This window comes from Nuphar pumila, chromosome 2 (genome assembly GCF_984573655.1).
Source record: "Nuphar pumila chromosome 2, dmNupPumi1.hap1.1, whole genome shotgun sequence".
Lineage (NCBI taxonomy): Eukaryota > Viridiplantae > Streptophyta > Magnoliopsida > Nymphaeales > Nymphaeaceae > Nuphar > Nuphar pumila.
This window is the reverse complement of record NC_143250.1, coordinates 142,027,461-142,051,917: the sequence shown is the minus strand read 5'-3', so window position 1 is coordinate 142,051,917 and position 24,457 is coordinate 142,027,461. Positions and strand designations below refer to the sequence as shown.

General features: G+C 36.7%; 1 protein-coding gene across 1 annotated transcript; it reads right to left on the bottom strand.

Annotated features, from left to right (window-relative positions):
• Window positions 1–884: 884 nt before the first annotated feature.
• LOC149847387 (uncharacterized) lies at window positions 885–24,180 on the bottom strand. The gene is made up of 13 exons (XM_089996989.1): window positions 23,859–24,180; window positions 22,928–23,079; window positions 21,610–21,701; window positions 20,176–20,289; window positions 18,841–19,171; window positions 7,875–8,054; window positions 6,720–6,800; window positions 4,406–4,624; window positions 3,987–4,129; window positions 2,893–3,059; window positions 2,522–2,742; window positions 2,295–2,387; window positions 885–1,248 (listed from the first exon to the last, which is right to left on the bottom strand). The coding sequence occupies exons 1-13, from the start codon at window positions 24,061–24,063 to the stop codon at window positions 1,063–1,065; spliced, it is 2,184 nt and encodes a 727-aa protein (XP_089853115.1). The 5' UTR covers window positions 24,064–24,180; the 3' UTR covers window positions 885–1,062.
• Window positions 24,181–24,457: the final 277 nt, after the last annotated feature.

Here is a 24,457-nt window from a genome sequence, read left to right as displayed (position 1 = left end):
TATGGGTCGTGAAACAGCATATTGCATGCTTGACACAAGGTACTCTGCAAAATCGTAGGAAATCCTACCTTATTCGTAGTTTTTCCCCTTCTTGCTGCCGTGGATATGTAAAATCTCCTCTTTCTGAACCGTGCAAGGGAGAGAGAGAGAGAGAGAGAGAGTAAAAGAGGAATAACGAGAGGGAGAAGGAGAGGGGATCTTAAAGAGATGCGTGTGAGGGGATTGAGGAAGAAAAATGGGGGAGAGGAGGGACGTGGGTGAGGGGTGGGGGTAAGTTTCTCCCCCTCTCTCTCCCCTCCCTGCGTGAAATAGGGGTTTTCACGCCCCCACGATCCATTATGTTTCGGGTCCCAATTTGGGCTATCCAGTTTCATCCAAGGATCCGAACCTTTTGAATATTAAATTACAAGGATTCAAAAACTTCCGGTTTGGATCCAAATAAATTACCATGAATCCAAATATAAAATTTTAATTGGACCCCTGAGCTTTCCATGTAAAATCTACATTAAAACATCAAAAATTTTGATGTCCAAGATCCGAATAAAGTACTGTGGATCCAAACTTTTGGGTATAACTTTTGGGATCCAAACATCCGGTAGACTAATATGGATCCAAATACAATGCTATGGATCCAATATAAGATTTTTCTCATTCAAGATCCAATTTAAAATTTGTGAATCCCCATAATACGCTTTAGATCTAATATCAAATCTAACCATGATATCGAGGATCCGATATTAAGGATCCGAACCATTAACTGAAATATACTATTAGGTATCCAATTAAGATGTTCGGGATCCAATATGGAAGATCCGAATAGGGTATCTAGGATCCAAATTAAAATAAAAATAAAAACAAAAACAATAAGAATATCCTCATACCAATTTTGACCATGAAATTCAAGTCTATTTAGCCGATAAAATTTACAAGTGTTACGGAACTCCAACGGCAGCACCATGGCATCCCTAGCAGCCGCACTAGCAGAATCTCAGGTGTTATCTTTATGAAATCACCATGAAGGAAAACAACTCTTATGTGAGACAACTGATCAGGAGTCTGTCTTCAAGGATCTGTAGCGAGAGGAGGATCTGGCTGGTCAGCTACTGCCACGACAGAGGCTAGTATCTCTAGTCTTCTTCTTTCCTGTGCTTTCCTTTTGTTGCTCTCAAGCCAGATGAAAAGAGCATAAATGTCAGCAGGGCTCACACCGCCCACTCTGGTTGCTTGACCAATTGTCTGTGGTCGGACCTGCACGAAGAATAAAAGCACTGATGAATCCACACAATTAAGAATGTGAGCCTCTCCCCATGCATGGAGTGATTAGGAATCAATATTTAGTTACCTATTGTGTTAGGCTGGCATGAGCAGGCATCAATATTTAATTGAAGCCTCAAATTTAGTTTAAACTACGCACTAGAGGTAATCATGAAATTACAATTGTGTCCTTACATTTTCCTTTTTCTGGTTTCTTTTGAAGCAAATGGCCAGGAAGGCAGAAGAACTGTATTTCTTAGTCCTCTTCGAAGGTGAGAAGTGCATCGTTTGTGTAACTGTGTGTGTGTTGTATGTTTTGGGGGAGAGGGTGTTCCCATTATATAATTGTGTGGAACTGAATTTCCTTATGAACACCCAAATTCTTAATAAGAGGGTTAGGCTTTAAATCATTAAGTTGTTCACCACCAACCGTAAGTATATCCACTTATATCGAGTGAGGATCTTGTTAGCATAATAATTTTTTCTAATGTTGTCAAAATAAAATTCATCACACAGAAATTTTACTGTGAGAACTTTTGGACAAGTAATATATTTTATCTCTGCAGCACAAGTAAATGCAGCTTCATTTTCCATATCCAAGTAGAAAATAATTTTCAATGTTTTAAAACTCAGTGACTCGAGATTTGACTCGGCAGTGCCTGACTCGCAATTCGGCTGGGTCATGTTAACCTTTAAATGTATTGAATTCAATAGATACATATTACATATATAAATATATGATATACAGTTACATAAGCATACATTCATATATATTATGCAAACTATATACATTTGTAAACTCATAGAATATATAAATAAATACATAAATAATGTGCATATGCATATGACTCAGCTGGGTTATCCGTTGACCCAACTTATATGAAAACTCGGCTGACACGCCAAGTATTGTGGAAAACCTGTCATTCAATTTTTTGACCACAAAAATGGCTGAGTCGAGCCGAGTCACCAAGTTGACTCGCTGAATTCTTAAACATTGACAATTTTTGCTTGTCTGCATCAAAAAGTTTATCAGTACTCACCTTGGCAAGCTTTTCACGTGCTTCCAAAGATAAAGTTGTCAAGGCATAGTAATCTATGTCCTCCGGAAGTAACTTGTGGTGTTGTTGCACTATCTGATAAAGATATGGTAATCGTTTTAGCAACTGAGCAAGTATTGCATGTATAAAGTTTGTGCATCACACAAAACAAGACTGCCAAATTGATGGGGAAGGGGAGATGCAACAAAGTAGGACTAAACTCCACTAACCTGTCGAAGTTGGCTCTGCTGGCGAACAATGAATCCCTCATACTTGATATCTATCTCTACACATTCTTTTTCTTCCTTAGAAAGAAGTGGATTTCCATAACCATGCTTGTTAAGAAGCTTATACTGAATATGTGGCTTTTTCAAGAGGGTCTCAAGGGAGGAAGAATCTTTTACAAGTTGCCCAGACAAGCGACTGATGTCAGCTGGCAGTTCTCCACTGCCTGTTCAGTGTAAATTCAACATATGCGCAACATGGTTGAGGAATTTTAGAACAATCCACAGTTGTCACTAAAGCTTCTAACTACAACCCTCAAGAAGGATATCTATGGGAAACAGCATGAGCAAACAAGAGAGAGAGAGAGAGAGAGAACCTGAAATACGCACTGACTTGATCCGTTTTTTTTCCTCCAAAATTCGCTGCTGTTTATCTTGGTAAATCTTCCATCTTCTGGCATCTATGAGACCAATTTCCCAACCCAAAGGCGTGAGACGGCTGTCTGCATTATCTGCCCTCAGGAGTAGTCGATGTTCTGAGCGGCTGCAGTAAAATAGATACACATTAGCCAGAGATCCATCTTCTTACATCCAGAAGCATAACCATATACAGAGGAAGAGCATGCACAATAAGAAAGCATTCAGTGACTCAATCAACTGCTATTTTGTCGGCTAAAGAGCAATAAAGCACTGCAAAACTCTGGGATAAACCAATCATCTTATAGGTTAGGCCAACAAATAGGCTTTTCCATTAACATTTTTTGACAGGTAATTCAAAGAGTGCAATCCAACTCTGATTTTGTACAAGATGAGAATCACACAGATTCAGGACTTGAGAGACTCAGGTAGTCATCCGAGACCCCAAGGAGTTCATCCATGGACTCTAGGACTAAGCGAGTGTAAACACAAAATAATTTCTAGTCAGACAGGATTAGTGGACATTTTTAAATGACTGATACCAACTCCAGTAAAATGCTGTATGTGGACCAAACTGTCACTGACTCCTAATTCACTGATTGTAGAACTTTCTAAGCGCTCAGTTAGATCAAGTATTAAACTTTGGCTGCAGAAACAAAAGCAACTATGATTACTAGGATGAAGGGTTGCAATATTTTTTTCTTCTTTTGCCTAGAAGGCAAGTATCAAGCAAAAGGACTAAACATAAACTAAAAGGAAGAACTGCATATGACTCATAGAAGTGTTTAAATGGTTCCATTAAGATGACAAAAACATAGCAATGTTATGAAGTGATGAATGCAGACCAAAAATGTGGGTGCTCTACTATTTTGCGTTGTAACAACATGAAAACTTGCTTGCAGCACATGAACTTTTTAAGATGATTTCTTAGATAGTGTTATTCACAATGTAGCTTATTTTTTCCTTGTTTAAATTCAAAATGGTTTTGGAACCTTTTTTACTTACAAAACACAAAGTAGGAAATGTTATTGATACATCAGTCCCTACACGATACCTTGTTAACATACGGTATGGTTCTCGGAGATCTTTTGTAATGAGATCATCGATCAATGTTCCAATGTAACTGCTTTCTCTCTCAAGTACAATTAGTGACTTCCCCTGGGAATGTCTTGCTGCATTGATTCCAGATATGAGGCCCTGTAGAAATGAAGGCATTGAGTCAGAGATGCTACTGGGCAATGAAAGCTGTAATGAGCAGAAAATATTGATTTTGTTCATATCTAGGACAACTATTGTGATCAATTATGGGATTCATATAAGCCAAGTACCAGAAAATCGAGAAAGACATAATCTACCAATGCAGAGTGCTTTTTATATTTTTTATGGCAAAATGGATGAATGTGAAAAACACCTAAAGACAAGAACACTGAACAAATGGAAATACAAAAGATAATGATGGCTAACAAATAAAACCTGAGCAGCAGCTTCTTCATAGCCTGTGGTTCCATTTATCTGGCCTGAAAAGAAAAGCCCTTCCACACTTTTAGTCATCAGAGATCTAGAACACTGATAAGCAGGCAAAAAATCATATTCCACAGCGTAAGCAGGCCTGAGCATGGAACAGTTCTGGAGTCCAGGCAATGTTCTAAGTAGAGCTAATTGCAGTGTCTCTGGTAGACCAGTAGAAAAGCCCTGCACAAAACATCAAACATTTGTGGATTTAGTTCTCAAGTTAATTTACTTGATACAGGTAACTTTTGTCTGGTTTAAGATGCAACAAAACTTTGACCTTTATAAGATCTACAGTAAAATAGCTAGAGTTTAGTTTATGTAAGGGCACCATTTTTTTTTGTTTTACATATTCTCATAAGTTATTTGTATTTCAGGGTCATTTGTCACAATCTCCCAAAACTGACAAAATCTACACACATTCTGACATGGTCTTAACAAGGTTATCTAGGAATTCATGCTTTTCATTAGGTTTTTGCATCACCCATTGCTATCTTTTTTATCATCATCCCAAATCAGGGCCTCTCTAACTTACAATCAAAAGAAATGCTGAATGCTTTCACAAAAGAATCGATTAAGGTTATCAGTAAATCTTTCAAGTTTCTCATCCTCAAACATATGAAGAACGTTTTCATGCTTGACCTTTGTCTAGTCAGGTAGAAAGATTACAAACAAAATCAACATGCTGGTTATGAGTTTTTACTAATATCATTAACATATTGTTCTCGTGGTTCTGTCTGCCTAGGAGATTCTCATAATGATAATGCGAGAAATACACAATGATAGTGGTGCTGGTAACAATGATATGGCAATGAAAAAAGGCAAAGAAGAAGAAGATGATGATGATGTGGTAGTGGCAGTAGGCAACCTATGCAAGAACCTTCCATTGATGGGTTTTTTTGTACCTTCAATGGAGAGCTTACCTAGAGACAATGCTAATTCTAGCAGTGGCGAAGAATTAGACTTGTTGAACCATTCAAGTTGTTTAGAAATTGCAAATCAAGGGAATGATATTATCCTATATCATCAGCAGGTTACTGTTCTATAGCCTGGTCATGTACCAACAAGGTTCAAATATCTCGGTCCATTAGAATGCCTCAGCTGCATGCATCACTGCACTTCCATTTGACACCCATGTGATGATAACCAGCTCATCTTTCCATATCCTTATTTTGAATTCTCAATACTTCCGTCACTCACCCCCACAAGGGCAGAACCTATCGCTGTTTCAATTATGCTACTAGGGGCTCCAGGGAAGCAGGAAAAGGAAAGCACCCATAATATGGTATGGCATATGTTCTGATCAAAAGATTGTCTAATATATTAGACAGCCTAATTATTGAAGAAAGAAGGGGTCTTTCCTTCTTTTCATTCTGAACTGAACTGTCAAAGCATGCCTTCGAGAATTTTCATACAAGATGATAATGATGATTAAGATTATGGAGAAGAAGAATGATGTGTCTGTGCATATAAGAGAGAGAGAGAGAGCAGTCCAGTCATAGTCAACTGGGATATACTCAAGGAGCTTCTTGCAACTAGGTTAAAGCATGTCTTATCCAAAGGAGAGTCTTAAGGAATTTCCCAAATCATCAATAGGGATGGCAGTGGACCGGGGCGGGGGCGGGGGACAAGGTCTCCACCCCCGCCCCATCTCAAAATCCTACCCTCCATCTCCACACGGGTTTTGATTTTAACCTCCATCCCCGGTCCAAACGGGGCAAGGCAGGGCGGGGGCCCGTTTCCCCTTGGTCCACTGCCATCTCTAAAGAAGGGTTGGGGACGGGGCAGGGCAAGGTGGGGATCAAGGACGGGGACAGGGCGGGGCGGGGGAAAGCGTAAATCCATCCCCGCACGGGTTTTGATTTTAACCTCCATCCTCGGTCCAAACAGGGCGAGGCAGGGCAGGGCCCCGTTTCCCCCTGGTCCACTGCCATCCCTAATCATCAACTGCTCAGAGGAATGAGATCTGTCAGTCAAATAGAACTGCTCTATAGACCAGTTAAGCATATGATAATTTTAGGAAGAAAGGAGAAGAAAAAAGTAGAATACATGGCGATGTCAGCATTATGCTATCATATTCTTTCATGGCGTATTGAACAATCTCTTAATGAAAAAAAAAGCATGAGGTGCGGCCGTTCATATAAAAAATAGATGGAACGAATGTAAGCATCATATTGCAATACCAGTAGATAATGCTCTAGAATAGCATAGTAGCAGACCTTTCATAAAACTAGGAAAATTAAACAAATTTAACTTACTGATTTATTAATTTACGTACCTGGACATAAATTTCTGGTACAGTTCGCCCTTCAGGTTCAAGAAAAATTTGATGAGAATCTTTGTCTTGGAATCTCACTATCTGAAAAAGCAAAAAAAAAAGTTCCTATTAACACCATAACTGAGTACACCAGAGGCCAAATACAAATTTCATTCAATCATAAATTAAGCACCTTTTAGATAACTGCAATAGTAGTTTCCTTAAAACATGAACTTTCATCATGACCTAAAGACCTGGACGCCTTTGTTAAGGTGACTGAATTATCGGTGAGATATTGCAGATTCATAAGTACTTGGCACTTCAATACTCCTCCCAGTGGGAGAAGTTAGAATGCATGCATCTACTAGTGCCCATAATTTCACAACATCCCTCTTCTGTAGTATTGAAATATTCCAAAGAATCTTGAAAGCAGGATGTTAAAATGTTAAATTTTGAGCTTTGTGACCTAGGTGAATGAAGATACCAATAAGGCCTCTTATTTTAACAATGTCAGTTTCTACAGAAACTAGTTCAATGTCCACAGCAAACAACTCTATAAATGCAGTGGATTTAGATGTTTATGCATAGAAGTGTCAGTATGAGCATTTTTATGTTAATCTGTGTGCAAAAACATCATCATTCCCTAGTTTCCCACATTAATGCAATGGTTTGTTTGCTCTTAATTAAAGCACGTGACCAATTAGGTGTTTATGGCAACAAAGTTAAAGGAACTTGCCTATTAATTAGTTTAAATACTTTAAATTATGCATGTATCTATGTTACATGGGTATGAATAAGGGCATGAGGCATGACCGTGGTTATAAAACCATATCGTATGACAAGTTGCAACAATAAATCTGATGCAAAACACCTCTGGAACCAATTCAGGTTGTAATGCAACAGTGCTATAAATATTGCATGATTTAGCAAGCTGTACCAGGGGTGTAACACAAGATTCATCCCCAAATGCTATCTAGCTACTCTGAACTGTACCCTTTCCTGTATTAGGATCATTTCGAACATATACAATCAAAAGGCTTATTTTCACCATTAGATAATGTTTTCAAGGGTTTTAGAGAAGGCATATCTCTAAGTCACTGTTCCCTTGCCTGACAAAACAATTCCTAAGAATTCTCAATGCATCAAAAACTACAAGGAATTTAATGATACCCACACCTTGTCTTCAATGGAAGGGCAATATCTAGGCCCTTTAGCTTCAACCCAGCCTCCATAAGTTGGAGTTTGATGCAAATTTTCTCTTATAAGTTTGTGAGTGCTTTCTGTAGTCCGTGTCAAATAGCAGCACATCTGTTCTCTTTCTATGTGAACATCAGGATCGAAGCTGAACCAGCCAACCTGTTGACAGAAATTAGAAGAGCAGACTTAGTTGAAGTAACAGGAACCCAATTATTTCACTGTTATGTGTCAGAGCTGCAATCAACAAGGAACTGATGTGTAATGAAACAAGAACAATATAGTGCCTCTTATGGGCTAACAAGAACACAATTGATCACTTATGGATCAAGCACACATAAGCCACTAAAGGGCAAAGAATACAACTTTAAATATAGGATCTTGTATATTGCTGAAATGCTTAGAAAAGCATTGAAGAATACGAGGGGAGAAACCCTATTTATAACAACAAAAGAGGAGTGGGGCAGCCCAACTAGCTGTTGGGTTGACTCTTGTGACCGTTGGGAGTAGCTTCAGCAGCTAGTTGGAGTTGTCCCATCAAACCCATATTTCAATAAAAATAAAAATAAAAAAATACAAAAGAAGACAAAGGCAGTCCCTAATGGGCTGACCACTATTACATTGTGAAATGACCGAATTACATATATTTGAATATACAAAAAGATGACTATATATATATATATATTGGAAGCAAGAGGTTTTAAGTTGAGTAAGAGTAAGACAGAATACATGGAATGTCGATTTAGTAAGCAACGAAGTAGTGATGGGAGTGTAGTGAAGCTTGGTGAGCACGAAATACCGGTGGATGATTCTTTCAAATATTTGGGATCTATCATTCAAAAGTATGGAGAAATTGATGGAGTCATATGATAAAGGTTGGGTGGATGAAATGGAAGAGTGCAACTTGAGTGTTGTGCGATCGTAGAATGCCATTGCGGTTGAAAGGAAAGTTTTATAGGACGACTATTAGGCCCGCTTTACTATATAGTACGGAATGTTGGGCTGCCAAGAGACATCATATTCAAAAAATGAGTGTAGCTGAGATGCGTATGCTGAGATGGATGTGTGGAAATACAATAAAAGATAAGATTCGAAACGAGGAGATACGTAAGAAGGTAGGCGTTGCACCCATTGAAAATAAGATGAGAGAGAATCGTTTACGGTGGTTTGGACATATTCGACGAAGGCCTAATGATGCTCTAGTTAGAAGGATGGAGAAATGGGAAAATATATTAGTTAAAAGAGGTCGGGGTAGGCCTAGGAAGACATGGATGGAGGTGATAAGAAAGGATATGAATGCTTTGAACCTCACCGAGGACATGGCATTGGATAGAAATGAATGGAGAAGAAGGATTCATGTGGAAGACCCATAATGATTTTCTTTGTTGGTTCATATCGCCAACCCCAATTGTTTTGGGATGAAGGCGTAGTTGTTGTTGTTTGTTGTTGTATATATATATATATATATTAGATACACATTCTTAACACCTCCCCTCAAACTCACGGTGTAACAACCGAGAGTTTGTCAAGGAGGAAGTGAAATCTAGGTGACGAGAGTGCTTTAGTGAAGAAGTTTGTCAGTTGATACTTAGATAGTATATATGGCAACGTGATGGTCTTCTTCAGAAATTTCTCATGAACATAGTAACAATCCATTTCAATGTGTTTGGTTCATTCATGTAATGTATGATTGCTTGCAATGTATACTACGTTTTTGTTGTCACAACATAATCTCGAGAGTTCTGCAGTGTGAACTCCCAAGTTTTCTAACAATTATCTCAACCATACTAATTTAGAAGTAGTTGTCGCCATGGCACAGTACTTTGTTTTAGTGGAAGGAGACACCTTCTGTTGCTTCTTGCGTCTCTAAAAAAATAGAGAATTGCCTACAAAAACACAATGGGTAGTTGAGCGTCTATCATTAACATCCCATTCCAAATGAGAATCAAGATATGCAATAACTTCTAATGGAGAAGAAGATGAAAGAAATAACCCATGATTAATAAAAAAATTTAATATATCTAATAATCCTCATTACAGCACTCATATGTAGTGGGAGCATGCTGAAATTGGCTAACAGAATGAATGGCATAAGAAATACCAAGAGTGATAGAGAGATAAGATAAAGCTCCAATCATTTGTCTATATGGAGTTGGATTCTTCAAAGGTTCTTTATCATCTTTCTTCGTCTTTGCATTGATGACCTCTAGAGTATTAACTTATTTTCATCAGAAAGTCCTGACTACACTAACTCAAATGATTGTTTTGATATGAAAATACTAGGTCCAAAAGGTAGAGATTTCATTTTGCCAAAAATGCAATCTTCACAAACTAAATCTTTTCCTTTATAATTTGCAAGAAATGGAAAAAAATGTAATTTTGACACACTAGGATGTCCTAGTCTCTTGTGACAATTTTCTATATTTTTCTTTTTCACAAAATTAAAAAAAAATATATTTTGATAACTCAAGATTGTCCATAACATAGAGATCTCCTATTCTATGGACTCGCCCAATCGGCTTCCCGAACTGGAGATCCTGTATCAAACAATCATTAGATGAAAAAGATATTTTACACCCATGATCCACAATTTGAGAAATGGATAAGAGGTTTAAATTTAATTTTGGTACAATTCTAACATTGGGTACAAAAAAGGATTTATATTTTTGCAAAATTCCAAAACTTTTGATTTTTAAAAAAGTTTCATCCGTAGTTGAAACATAAGAATCATTTGGGTTAATATGGCATTCAGATAGTGTGGATTTGTTTGGGATCATATGAAAAGAAGTGTCGGAATCAAGAATCCAAGAAGTCTTACCAAGATCAATACATGTAAATACAGTCGCGCCTGAGAGAGAGGAAGCTTGGCTCTTGAGCATTGGTTGTAGTGCCTCCATGAGTTGTGCCAAAGATAATCAACCAATGCTTTTATCATCTACACAATTTCTTTTAATAGATTGTTCCACGGAAGCCACCTTCTTTTCATCTTCTGTCCTTTTAGGGCAAAAAAGCTTGATATGACCCGATTCATAACAAAAATGACATATTATTTTGCTACCATTATTGTATTCATGGTGGCTTCTTCCATCATTTGGACTTCTTTCCATAATCATTGGAATTTCTTCTATTCTCATTATTTCTTTCAAAGTGAGAGGGGCTTATAAGCCCTAGTGTGGTTTTCGAGCCTTGACATGGCAAACACAGATTCTTCATCTTTAGTGGAAGGGGTTTTTTTCAACCTATTTTCCTCTATAGTCAACTCTTCAAGTATTTCTACTATGGTAGGTACTTTACTATGTAGAAGAGTCGATTTGATCCCTTCAAATTTGGGTCTAAGCCTATTTATAAATTGATAGAAATGCTCTATTTTAATTTATTTTTTACGGAGTTCTACATCTTAAGGACAATGTCATTTAGGCTCTAAAAGAGCCAATTCATCCCAAAGAAGAGATAGAGCATTATAATATTCCCTAATGTTCATCTCTCCTTGGATCATAGTTCTTACCTTGTTTTGCATATTACATATATGTGCTATGTCTGTTAGACTATACATGTTTTTAAAGTATTTTCACGCATCACTAGCAAAATCAAATTTTGTTAAGCTAAAGCATTTTTTGATGTCAACACTATTGATGAGCCACCCAATGATCTTGGAGCGACTCATCCTCCATTCTTTCAATTTTTTCTCATATTCGATAACGGCCTTAGACATATTTTCCTCTTAGAGAGTCACTTCCTTCCATTTTCCATCTTGGTGAGCATAAGTTTAGGCTCTCTTTTGGTGCCATCAACCAAACCCCATAGACCTTTTTTCCATATTTTGTTCTTTACTATAAATGCCTACATCATATAGTTAAAATCAATCAGTCTTACGGGAATGGAGATAACAACTTCTCTTTCGTCCTCCATTTTTACAACAAAGAGAGAGAGAAGGAGAAAATATAGCAAGAAATTTGTTGAGGAGGCTTGATGGTGTGTTTCTCAATGCAATGATCCCACGAACCGATGCTCTACTAATCTTTTGAATCTTCTTCTTGGTCATCACAAATAAATTCACAATCCAAGAGCACCAAAGCATTGATACCATGTAATGAAACAAGAACAAGAACAATAAAGTGCCTCTTATGGGCTAATAAGAACACAATATGGAAACACAATGGACCACTTATGGATCAAGCACACATAAGCCACTAAAAAGCAAAGAACACGACTTGAAATATAGGATCTTGTATATTGCTAAAATGCTTAAAAAAGCATTAAAGAATACAAGGGGAGAACCCTTATTTATAACAACAAGAGAAGAGGAGTGGAGCAGCCCAACTAGTTGTAGGGCAGGCTCCCAAGGGTCACATTTGTGGCCATTGGGAGAAGCTCCAACAGCTAGTTGGAGTTGTCCCATCAAGCCCATGTTTCAATAAAAACAAAAATAAAAAAAAATACAAAAGAAGACAAAGTCAGCCCCTAATGGACTGACCACTATTACACTGTGAAATGACCGAAATACCTTACATACATTTGAATATACAAAAAGATGACTACATATAGATATATATACATATGAATATATATATACACATTCTTAACATGACGAGGCTATGTCCGGCTGTGATTTACCTTGATCACTTGTTCTAAATCTTGAAAGTAGAGAGAGAGAGATTTACAGCATTGGCCTTTTTTGAAACTGATTGTTACCCAAAGTCCACCTTTGGCCAGTTGATGGTGGCCCAAATGCAGAGTTGTGTATGCAAAGGCATGCTGTTCTTTTTTAAAGTATTTTAACAAGTTTTTTTTATGTATTTCTAGGGGAGACCCTGGTTGAGGTGGCGAGGCCCAGGAGAGAAAGGTGCTCTGTTATATGGCCCATCCCAAGTTAAATGATGAACTATAATTTTAGCTTCTAACACCTGTGAGAAAACTTTATCATAGATTATTTCAGGAGATGATCGAATCAGCATGGTTCGACATACTGAAGAGCGTGTTAAAAATAAAATTGTATTCAAATACCCGATAAGGGTATTTTTGTCTTTTATCATATAGTACAGTCCACTAAAGACTAAAATGTAATTTAGCATTGTAATAAATAAACTGCCCAACAGCCATATTATGACTGTTGGGCACAACAGTCATAATAATGACTGTTGGAAGGCAGTCCAGGCCTCCCATGTGCTGGAGTTTTTTCCTTAATGCTCTTAGAAGCATTTGAGAGTTTTCTCTAGAGTTTTTTTTCCATCTTATAGGCTTGTATGCCTCTTGTGTTGTTTGATATTTTTATCTCTTTTGAGATTGTATTTGGTCCATTAGTGACCAACCTTAAGTGAGTTTATTTTGTCGGCATTGTGTTTGTTTCACTATTGTTTCATTGTACCTTGTCTCATTGCATGGTATCAGAGCTAAGCTCTTGAAAGAAGGAGAATCTCGTGAAGATCATTCTCTATCTCTATTCTAAACTCAAGTATTCATTATGGGAGAAAGAGAGTCCACCACCGTCATCACCTACAAACTCAATGAAAACAACTACTTGAGGTGGGCGACAACTATGGAGAATCATATCAAAGGAAAAAAATTGTGGGGTTTTGTTAGTGGTTCTACTAGTGAACCACAACTCAAATTGACTAGAAGAGAAAGAGATCAAGTCAAAGCCTTGTCCGAAGAAGAAAAAGAAAAAGCCTTGGAAGAATACCAAAATAAATCGGAAGATAAGGAGGCAAGCAATGCACAAATACTCTCATGGTTTATAAATACCATGGAGTTCAAGATCGCCACCAATATCATCAAATTCAAGAAGGCATGTGACACATAGAGCTTTCTAAGAAGTACCTTTATCCAAAAGGATATGGCTAGACTTTATTATCTCCAAGACAAGGTACGTAATTCAAAACAAGGAGATAAAAGTGTAAGAGATTTTTACGGTATTTTATCTCCTATTTGGGATGAATTACACATGTTGAAACCAAAATGGGAAGGTTCGGCTATTGATATGAAAATGACCCAAATCAAAAAAGAAAATCTTTTCTCCTTTCTTTATGGCCTTCGACCGAAATTTGAGCAAGTAAGATCTTCCTTACTTCATAGGACCACTTCGCCTTCTATAATTGAGGCCCTTGCTCAAATTTGTCAAGAAGAGACAAGATTTAGAATGCACAAGACTAATGATGAGGTCATTGTCATGGCAAGACCAGAAAATTTTGTGAAAACATATAAACCACCTCACTTTGAGAAGAAGTTCAATGGGGAAGGACACAATGGAGGAGGATACAAAGGAAAAAATATTTGTCATCATTGTAAGGAACCCGGACATATAAGACCGAAATGTCTCAAATTTAAAAAGGTGGCCGCCTTAAGTGAAGAACCTCAAGAATCAAGAAAAGGGGGAAACTTCAATAAATTAAATCTTGCTCAAATAGCAGAAGTCGTCTCACAACTTCTCAAGGCTACACCTTCTACATCCGGGGTTGTCATCTCTTACTCGTCTCCTCCAGGTAAGACCTCTTGGATTCTAGACTCGGGTGCTTCTTTCCACATGACTCATAATGAGTTTCTATTATCTGATTGCACTAAATCATATTTCTCATGTGTGTCAATTGTCGATGGTACCTCTTTAAAAGTCAAAAGCTTAGGAAACCTTGATGATATTTCAAAAAAGAACTTTGTTCCAAAAGTGAGTCATTCCCAAACTGGATTTAAATCTTTTTTCGGTCTCTCAAATTGCTGACTATGGTTGTAAAGTATTCTTCTCATCTAAGGCGTGTTGAGTACAGGATCTCCAGTCAGGGAAGCTGATTGGGCAAGGCCATAGACGATGAGACCTTTACTACATGGATTTCCTGTGTTTACCAAAATACTCGCTTTGTAATCATATCAAAGACATTAATATAGATCTTTGGCATAAAAGATTAGGACACCCAAGTATATCCAAATTATCTCTTTTTCCATTTTTGAAAAAAATTTGTAAAGATAAAAATTTTGTATGTGAAGATTGTATACTTGAAAAAATGCAAATGATACCTTTTGGGTCTAGAACCTCTGTGACACTTAAAATTTTTTAATTAGTGCATTCGGATGTGTGGGGTCCCGCTCCTGTTATGTCAAAAGATGGTTATTCGTACTATGTTACATTTATAGATGATTTTAATAAACATACTTGGATTTACTTTCTAAAACTCAAATCTGAAGTTTTTTCATGTTTTAAAAACTTTCATAATCTAGTTAAAAATCAATTTAAAACAAATATTAAAGTCTTCTGCTCCAACTCTGAGAGAGAGATTCTTTCAAATGAATTTCAATTATATCTAAAAAATCATGAAATTGTGCATCAAAAATCATGCCCTAGGACACCTCAACAAAATGGGATTTATGAAAGGCAATATCGCCATATCATTAAAACTACTAGAACCCTACTTATTTCAAAAGAAATTTCAAAGCAATTTTGGGTTGAAGTTGCCCTAACCGCAGTCTATCTAATAAATAGAATGCCTTCTCAAACTTTGGAAAACAAGTTTCCTATTGAAAAACTCTTTAAAATTTCTCCTGATTTAAAAAGGCTAAGGGTATTTGGTTGTAAATGCTTCGTGCTTCTTGAAAAATATAGCAAACTCTCTCCTAAAGTCATAAAATGTGTCTTTCTTGGTTATGTTGTTAATCAAAAAGGATATTGATGTTATGATAAAACAAATGATAAACTCTATGTTTCTAGAAATGTTACCTTTCTAGAAAATAACAACGAATTTGATTTGAAGTTCCTAAGGAAGAATCCGAGAATGCTTTCTTATTTGATTTGTTACCCAATAAAGGTATTAGTAATGATATTGAAACCTTCGAGTCTATTAATGACTCAAGTAGCGAACCATCTCAAGATCTTCTTCAATACTCTAGACGAAATGTTGGGGAGCATCCATGTGCCCTTGACAGATATAATCAACTAACAAATACTGAAGAAATTAGTGTTAGAAGGTCAGAACGAACACATAGGCCTCCAAGTAGGTTTGTCTCATATGAATCCTTCTTACCAAACTACAGGGCATGTCTTCTAGCCATTCATTCCTATCATGAACCATCCAACTATAACGAGGCCAAACATATAAACGAATGGGTTGAAGCCATGAAAATTGAATTAGATGCATTACACAAGGCTCACACTTGGGTAATTCAACATCTTCCCATCGAAAAGAAGACAATAGGGTGTAGATGGGTGTTTAAAATTAAAACAAAAAGTGATGGGTCTCTTGAGAGATACAAAGCAAGACTTGTTGCAAAAGGATATTCTCAAGAATATGGTACACATTATGAAGAGACTTTTGCCCCAGTAGCTCGTATGACTACAGTTAGAACTTCGGTTGCTATAGCATCCATTCGAAAATGGCCGATATATCAGTTAGATGTTAAAAATGCATTTTTGAATGAAAACTTAAATAAAGAAGTATACATGGATCCTCCCCCTGGTCTGTCTATTGAAAAAGGCATGATCTTTCGTCTTCAAAAGGCCATATACGGGCTTAAACAAACCCCTAAAGTATGGTATGATCGGTTCAGTGGTACGATATTAAAACTTGGATTTAAATCTTGTTACATTGATACTGCTCTTTTTGTGAGATCTATAGGTACCTCATTGATCATTCTTCTTTTGTATGTTGATGATATGATCATCACAGGGAATGATCAAAAGAAAATTGAAGATATTAAAATTTTGTTTAAAAAATCCTTTGATATGACAGATCATGGTTTTTTAATATATTTTTTAGGAATTGAAGTAGCTACTCACCAAGATGATACATTTTATCTCAAATCAAGTTTGCAGCTAATATTGTTGGAGCGTTCAGAATCACTGACACGAAATATGTTGATACTCCTGAAGTAATAAATGCAAAAATGTGAGCTGAAGATGGAGTATTATTAGATGATCTAACCCCTTATCGACAACTTATTGGATCGTTGATGTACCTGTCCATTACAAGGTCAGATATTGCGCATGTCGTACATTCTGCAAGTCAATTTCAACATGCGCCCACAATCGTCCACATAAGTGCAGTATTAAGAATAGTTCGATACATCAAGAAAATTATATCTAAAGGACTATTCTTATCCTCTTCCTCATCCTTAAGTCTTATTTCTTACACTGATTCTAACTGGGGAGGAGATCCCAATAACTGTCACTCAACTACTGTCTTTTGTGTGTTTTTAGGTGATTCTCTCATTTCTTGGCGATGCAAAAAACAACAGAAAGTGTCATTATCCTCTACGAAAGCTGAGTACAGAACAATGGCTACTACAACCACTGAAGTTGTGTGGATGAGAGCACTACTTTCTGATATGGGTACTGATGTCTCAGAACCTTCAAAGCTATGTTGTGCTAATAAAAGTGTCATCTATATAACCAGCAATCACACATTTCACGAGCGAACAAAATACATTGAGATGGATTGTCACTATGTTCGCGAAGAATATTTGAAGGGGACTATTACATTGCCATATGTCTAGTCCGAATTTCAGATTGCAGACTTCTTCACCAAAGCTCTTCCACTGCCTCAATTTTTGTATCTTCTTAGCAAACTTTCGGTGATTTCTCCATAATTTTGAGGAGTGTTAAAAATAAAATTGTATTCAAATACCCAATAAAGGTATTTTTGTTTTTTATCATATAGTATAGTCTACTAGGGACTAAAATGTAATTTAGTATTGTAATAAATAAACTGCCCAACAGCCATATTATGACTGTTAGGCACAACAGTTATATTTATGATTGTTGGGCACAACATTCAAAATATAATTGTTGGGAGGCAGTCCAACGTCATAATAATGACTGTTGGAAGGCAGTCCAAAGAGCTGGATTGCCTCCCATGTGCTGGAGTGAGGTTCTATAAATAGAGCCTCACTCCCTTGTTATTCCTAAATGCTTTTAGAAGCATTTGAGGGTTTTCTCTAGAGTCTTTTCCCATCTTATAGGCTTGTATGCCTCTTGTGTTGTTTGATATTTTTATCTTTTTTGAGATTGTATTTGGTCCATTAGTGACAAACCTTAAGTGAGTTTATTAAAGACCTTTGTTGGCATTGTGTTTGTTTCACTATTGTTTCATTGTACCTTGTCTCATTACAGAAACAGACACTTGTAGAACTTTAGACAACTAGTAGTATCAACTATCTCCTAGTCATACGTCACAGAAACAGGTTGACTTGTCATACCTAGTCTGACAGCCCATACTCAAATCTCAGATGATAGTCTGCTATGCTTAGTTCCTTTCTGCTCCTTCACAGTCTGTCCAGTGGTTTTCATACTAAAGACTCCCACAACAGCTTTTCAGCTTATCACCTAAACACCACTTCCATATTTGACTGACTTCTGTTATTCTGATCTTCTTTGTGCTACCAACACATCAAGAAAAGTAGAGCACTTGGAAAGATCATTTAATTCTATGCAGCACATAAACACAGTGTCTACCCTGACATTGCCAAAAGTTCAAAACAGCAGTATGAAACATCAGGAAAAAAAAGTTTTACATATAAAAAGTAAAAAAGATAAAGCAATATCCAGAAAAAGCTACTTTTTTTTCTTACATGTGGGGTACATCTTTGGCCTTATCTCCTGTTGTGTGCCAAGGGGATTGATATAAACTAGATGTACAAGGTATTTTCTTATCTTTACCTCAATTTGGCATCTTTTGCCAGTTTGGAACAAAGAAATTTAACTTTTACAAGGTTAACCCATCCAGCTGCATGAAATCAATAAGTAAATTCTACAGTGCTACATACTCAGAAGGGAATTACCTAATGCCTGAGGAACCTAATACAGGTTCATGTTATGACATTTTACTCTTGAAGAGTTTATCCATGATAGCTAATGAGAATTCTGGAAAGCATGAGGAAAATAGAAGTATTAATCAAATGTTGCAACTTTACATGTATGAGAATTTAGACGGAGCAGCAAAATATTTAGCATTGAAAAACTAAAGATCACCTCTTCTTCACCTCTCTGGCATTCCAATCCAGAGAAATCAACAGTTCGACAGTCCACTCGTGGAGGAGTTCCAGTCTTCAACCTACCAGTCTCAAAACCCATATTTTGCAAACATTCTGTCAATCCTTGAGAAGCTGACTCACCAGCCCTCCCAGAAGACATGGATGCTCTTCCAACCCAAATTTTTCCACTCATAAAAGTGCCTGTTGTGAGTACAATTGCAGGTGCATAAAAGTTGACACCAAAGAAAGTCTGAACCCCTTCTACATTGTCATTTTTTCCAACCAGAACTTCTGTAACCATAGCCTCTCTGATGCAGAGATTTGGAGTGCTGAAAACATGAAAATCCAGCACTAGTCAGAGGCATAGCTCAAAAGGGCAAAAAAACTAATTGCAAGACTGAGAAGAAGAATAAAGAATAAAAGTGCAATCGATTTACTCGTCAGATCACTGACCATTGGAACTCTTTAATACATATCAAAGACTTAGGTAGTTACACTGATCATATAAGGTTCTGGCACACATAAACAGAAACCAAGATAAAATATACCAACAGGATTGCCTTAAACATTATCGAGTATTTCTGATTGTAGTAATGGCAATCTTTGACTTATTTAGATAATTTTATAATGTAGAGGATAAAAAAGAGCAATATAATAATATGAAACTAAAACAATAAGGTCAATTGGAGCAAATAAATTATAGAATGGTTCCTGCAGTGCTTACAAGTGCCTCAAGTCACATCAATCTCTTTTAAGGTAAAGAACCAAATGTAAAACATGTGGATCCAAGGATATGAAGATAGGTTGTTACACTAAATAACAAAGATTACATAATCATGAGAATACGAGAGTGAAAATTCTTAAAACATGATCAAGTCAGGACACATAAAATCAGCAAGCCAAATTCTCAGGAAAAATAAAAGCAAATGCATAGCAGTAGAAGTCCCTATGTTGACAGGCATCTCAATTTTGAAGTCAGTTCTTATAATTAAGATCAACCCATTGAGAGGAGTCATTCCAGTAGCAGATTGCCTGTGTCAGACATGCAACATCAATGATAGGTGGTGCTCCTACTATTTTCCAGCCAATCTGGTACAACTCAATGTGGAAAACAGAAGAGGGTAATGCTCAAGGATACACCGAAGTATGTTTGACAATACCCTTCTTGTGCAAGAGTGCATGTTAATGTGGTTTTTTTCCATCATTAGCACCTTGGGGACAGTTCACTACATATTCAAGAACAGGTATTGTGTGGAAGACATGATAATGCATTGAAAATTCTTCTCTAGGACCTAAATAATAATCTATATAACAAGTTTTGGATGCATCTTGCCTCTCAACAACCCTCTTCATTTCAAGGGCATATTCCCTCTTATCTATCTGTGCGTGCAATGCTCGAACAGCTGGTCCTTTTGAAACATTAAGCACACGTTTCTGCAAGTAACACCTACATTATAAAGATCAATGTCAAAGTTATAATTTGTATCCAAGCTGCATATAGAAAGAAGTGATTGTTGACCAGAATGCAACTATAGTGATTATTTTATTTTTATATTCAAAATTAGAGCAGGATCTGAATTATCATATTGAGAAATTTTGAAAAATATAAATACTAGGTAAAAGGATAACATCTCTCGTCAAGTTGAAGCCTATTGATAAAATATACAGTCATTTGTATATGAAGATGTGAGCATTCACGTTCCTAGTTACTATACTTATACAGAACCGTTGTGTGCAACATACCATGATTTGTCCAAATAGAACATGGTAAATCACAGATTAATGAGATAATGTTTTGCCAGAAACAAGATTATTTGAAAATTCTCAAAAAACAGCATGTCTGGTAAGCAAATAACAGTACATTTCACATGATAGTAGGCTAAATATTATCTGCTAACTGCAAATAACAGTCAATCAGGGGTGATCATTATCTATTAACTGTTATGGAAGGCAAATAAAAAGGAGGGTGAGAACTAGGAGAGAGAAAAGAGAAACAATGATGGGTTACAGTGTAGCATTCAGTAAGGAGTTTCAAGTGTGTTCCCATTGGCAAGCAATCTTCTAGACAGTTCTCACAAGTTAGACACACTATAATGAAGCTTGAAGACCTCAATCTTTCACTTTATAATCCTTGCTAATACCCATTACAACATCTTAAGTAGAATCGAAAGAGGTAAAATTGATAAAGGTACTTTATTCATGCTAAGATTCAAAATTATAGAATTCTAAGGATGCCAAGATTATGGTGTGACAACTATGTGTACTACAACTAGATTATGCATGTTTGTTTTTCTTCTGATCGAGTCTCATCTGCCTGCTTTCGTGATACCCTTGTTTTGTTAATTTCTTATTGAGTTGGCCAAAGGGAGGGGGAGAAATCAAGTATCCTCCACTTGAGTTTGATTTGTGTGATGTCTGAACTTTTTCAAACACTAATGGAGGATTTAGTGCCCTGTAACAATGATCCTTTTCTTTCCTAATAAATAAGGTGTATTAAGTTCAACCACTTCAACTGCAATCTGGAAAATATGGTTAAAAATTCAAATATCTGTAAAGTCTAAGCTAACCATAGGGTGGCAGGTCGTGTTCAAGGGAAATTTATCATGCTTTGTACTGCTGAAAGAATGAGCAGAAAACACATCCGTATCATGCAAGTAGAAGCATGCAATCTGAGAATTTATATCATGGATCCCCTGAATACCTGCATAAGAAAAGTTGAAAAATGTATGCCACAAGCTAAAAATAGTTCATAGTGGAATTTGGATACCTATCAGCAATTTTCCCAATTTCTCCACCAAGTGCATCCACTTCATGAACCAGTTGGGATTTCGCAGAGCCTCCAACAGCAGGATTACAAGGCTGAGAAAACAAAGATAACTATTACCTACAAGAACATTCAATATGAAAGTAAAAAAGAGGCTTTGCTGCTCAAATTTAACTCTAAGTTCCTAGAAAAATCTCAGCACAGTAAAGTAGTTATTTTCTTTTTCTTTTTCTTCGTTGGGAAGGAATAAGGATACGGTTGACACACGTTCCAAATTATCTAAACTATAACTTGGAATTCTAATAAAGACTATAAATTCATTCTTTAAAAATAATATGCACTATCAAAAGTTTTGAAAAAAGAGGGCAAATTTAAATATAAAAATTATTGCATGAAGCTTAATGGGAGGAAGAAATGATGGGGGTAGTACATTCTTTTTTAAAAAGAAAAGGACATTATTAACAACAAAAATGATTGTAACTAGCTGCATTTGTTACTATTTATTTCATAGATAAGAAATAGTTTTAGTATTTCAGAAATTTTGTAATACTTTAAATGTTATTCAAAATACATTGAGGCTTAAGACTAGTTTATATTTTCCAAAAACACCTCATGATGCCTCGCACCTTAAAAACCTTGGTCATACTAAAGTGCACGCAAAGTCATATAAGTCACAAAGGGCTTTTCTTTTATTTCCAGGCAAAGAGTCCACAACACTATAATACTTGATAGTGATACCTTCTTCATTTTCACTATCTATGCTGGATTCACGCTGCACGATCTATGAAGGTAGAGTTAATAACAATTGATCCTTAAGGAGAATTTTCTAGAAGAATAATAATTGATTATAATTTTATGTTTAAGGCATTCCCATGAGCTTTTGCCCTTTGAGATTGGAATATATTTCACTGCCATTTGTTTCTCTCTGTCCAGAATGACAAACATCTTGGTGATTTACTTTTATAATCACATATTCATATTCCATACAAGTTACCAATGATTAATCAAGGTTATGGAATGAACCATGGAAAGCATGAAATACTAATTTGTTTACGCATCAAATTGCTAGTATAACCTTTTTCTCTAATAATGAAATTTTCAAAGTTATTCTTGTGGAATTTATGTGCATGTGTGCATCCACATATCCAGTTTTCCAAGACTTCGCTGCTCAACACTTCATACCCACATTGTCCAGTTAGTATGATCTTGAGGTTAACAAGCTACAAGCCAAGTAAATCACCACAACCTCAACATTGTCTTTGAGCAACTATTAACAATGTACAACACACTCACCCACACACATCTATACTGCATAACAAACCTGCCATGCAATACGATCAAGATTGAGTGTAAGCAAGAGAGTCTTGGCACCAAGACGAGCCGATGCAAGAGCTGCTTCACAACCAGCATGCCCTCCCCCAACCACAATCACATCATACCTTTCTTCCATTGCTCCATCTTGGTTCAACCAACCTGCACAAATATAAACAATGAATGGATCTAACTAGTACATAACATAAAGACTATGTCACATGGATACAGCTGTAGATATGGTGAAATAACCATTTTTATGAAGTTTTCCAGCATGACTAGCATGTAAGGAGATACAGTATGTGAGCAAAAATGGAGAATCCATGCCACATAGAATAAAGAATATTAAATAGTAGTTCTCCAAGTCCCATATTCCCGCCTTTGAAAAAAGAAAAAGCCAATTCAAGACTGCCATATACCAAATAGTAATTTCCTTTGCGTATAAAATATATAAGCATGGTAAGCATTATCTAGAAAAGGAAATGAAGTTAGAATTCATGTTAAACGCTGAGCTCAATTACTAACTTATAAATAACGACTGCATAATATTAAGAGAATTGCAACATTAAAGGCTCCATAAATTTATTTGAGTCACACCCAATTCCATGCAGGACCAACCATAGTTGCATGTCTCAATTCGGAACTTAAACGCGGGCGAAAATTATCGGCAAAATGCCATGTTTTGCACCAATTCATCAGCTCAATTTTGCATAATGAGAGCAAGAAAGAAATTGGTTCAGTAATTCTAACAAACAGAAGCAGCGCACTCAACTACACCAACGTTCATGTTCTCCAATGAGACAATAACCTCCGAAAAAACAAAGAAAAGGGTTGTACCAAATCAATGATGGCATTGATAATTCGACCACTTAACTACGAACATGACTCGTTTTAGAGAGAGAGAAACAACGGAATTTGTCAAGAGATAAGGGAAATATTACCGTTGGTGGGGGAGCTCGATTGGGAGGCAGCAATTGTGAGTCTTCTACGGGAATTCAATGAACTCCAGCGGAGTTTTGAAGCAAAACCCTTGGACCCACCATGGATTACGGACTTCTTGGAGCGAAAGGTGGTGAATAGGAAAGAGAGAGGGGGAGGGGAGGAGGTGCGGAGCCTCAGGAGATCGAAGGATACAACATAAGTCATTAGAGAAAGGTGGTCAAGCTCTCATTAGGCCAACGAGAGGAAGAGTGGGAGAGTGTGAATTTTGGAAGAATGAAGAGCGAGGGAACGAGAAAGGCCGCCGGCAAGAACATGTGTTCAGATGGAAAGGTTGTCAAACGGCTTTTGAGAGTCCGGTCCATACCCGAGTTCAAATACGCTAAAAAGGGGTCCGGAGTAGGGATGGAAACGGATCGGGTAAATTGGATATCCGATCTGGGTACAATTTATGAATTCCGGATTTGTATCCTTATGTAAGATCCAACTGTGGTCTGTAAATCATATTTAGATTTGCTAAATTTGATCTTTTTGGATTGAGATTGGATCCGGATAAAAAATATTATCTGGTTTTATTTTTCACATGTAAAAAAGCTTAGTT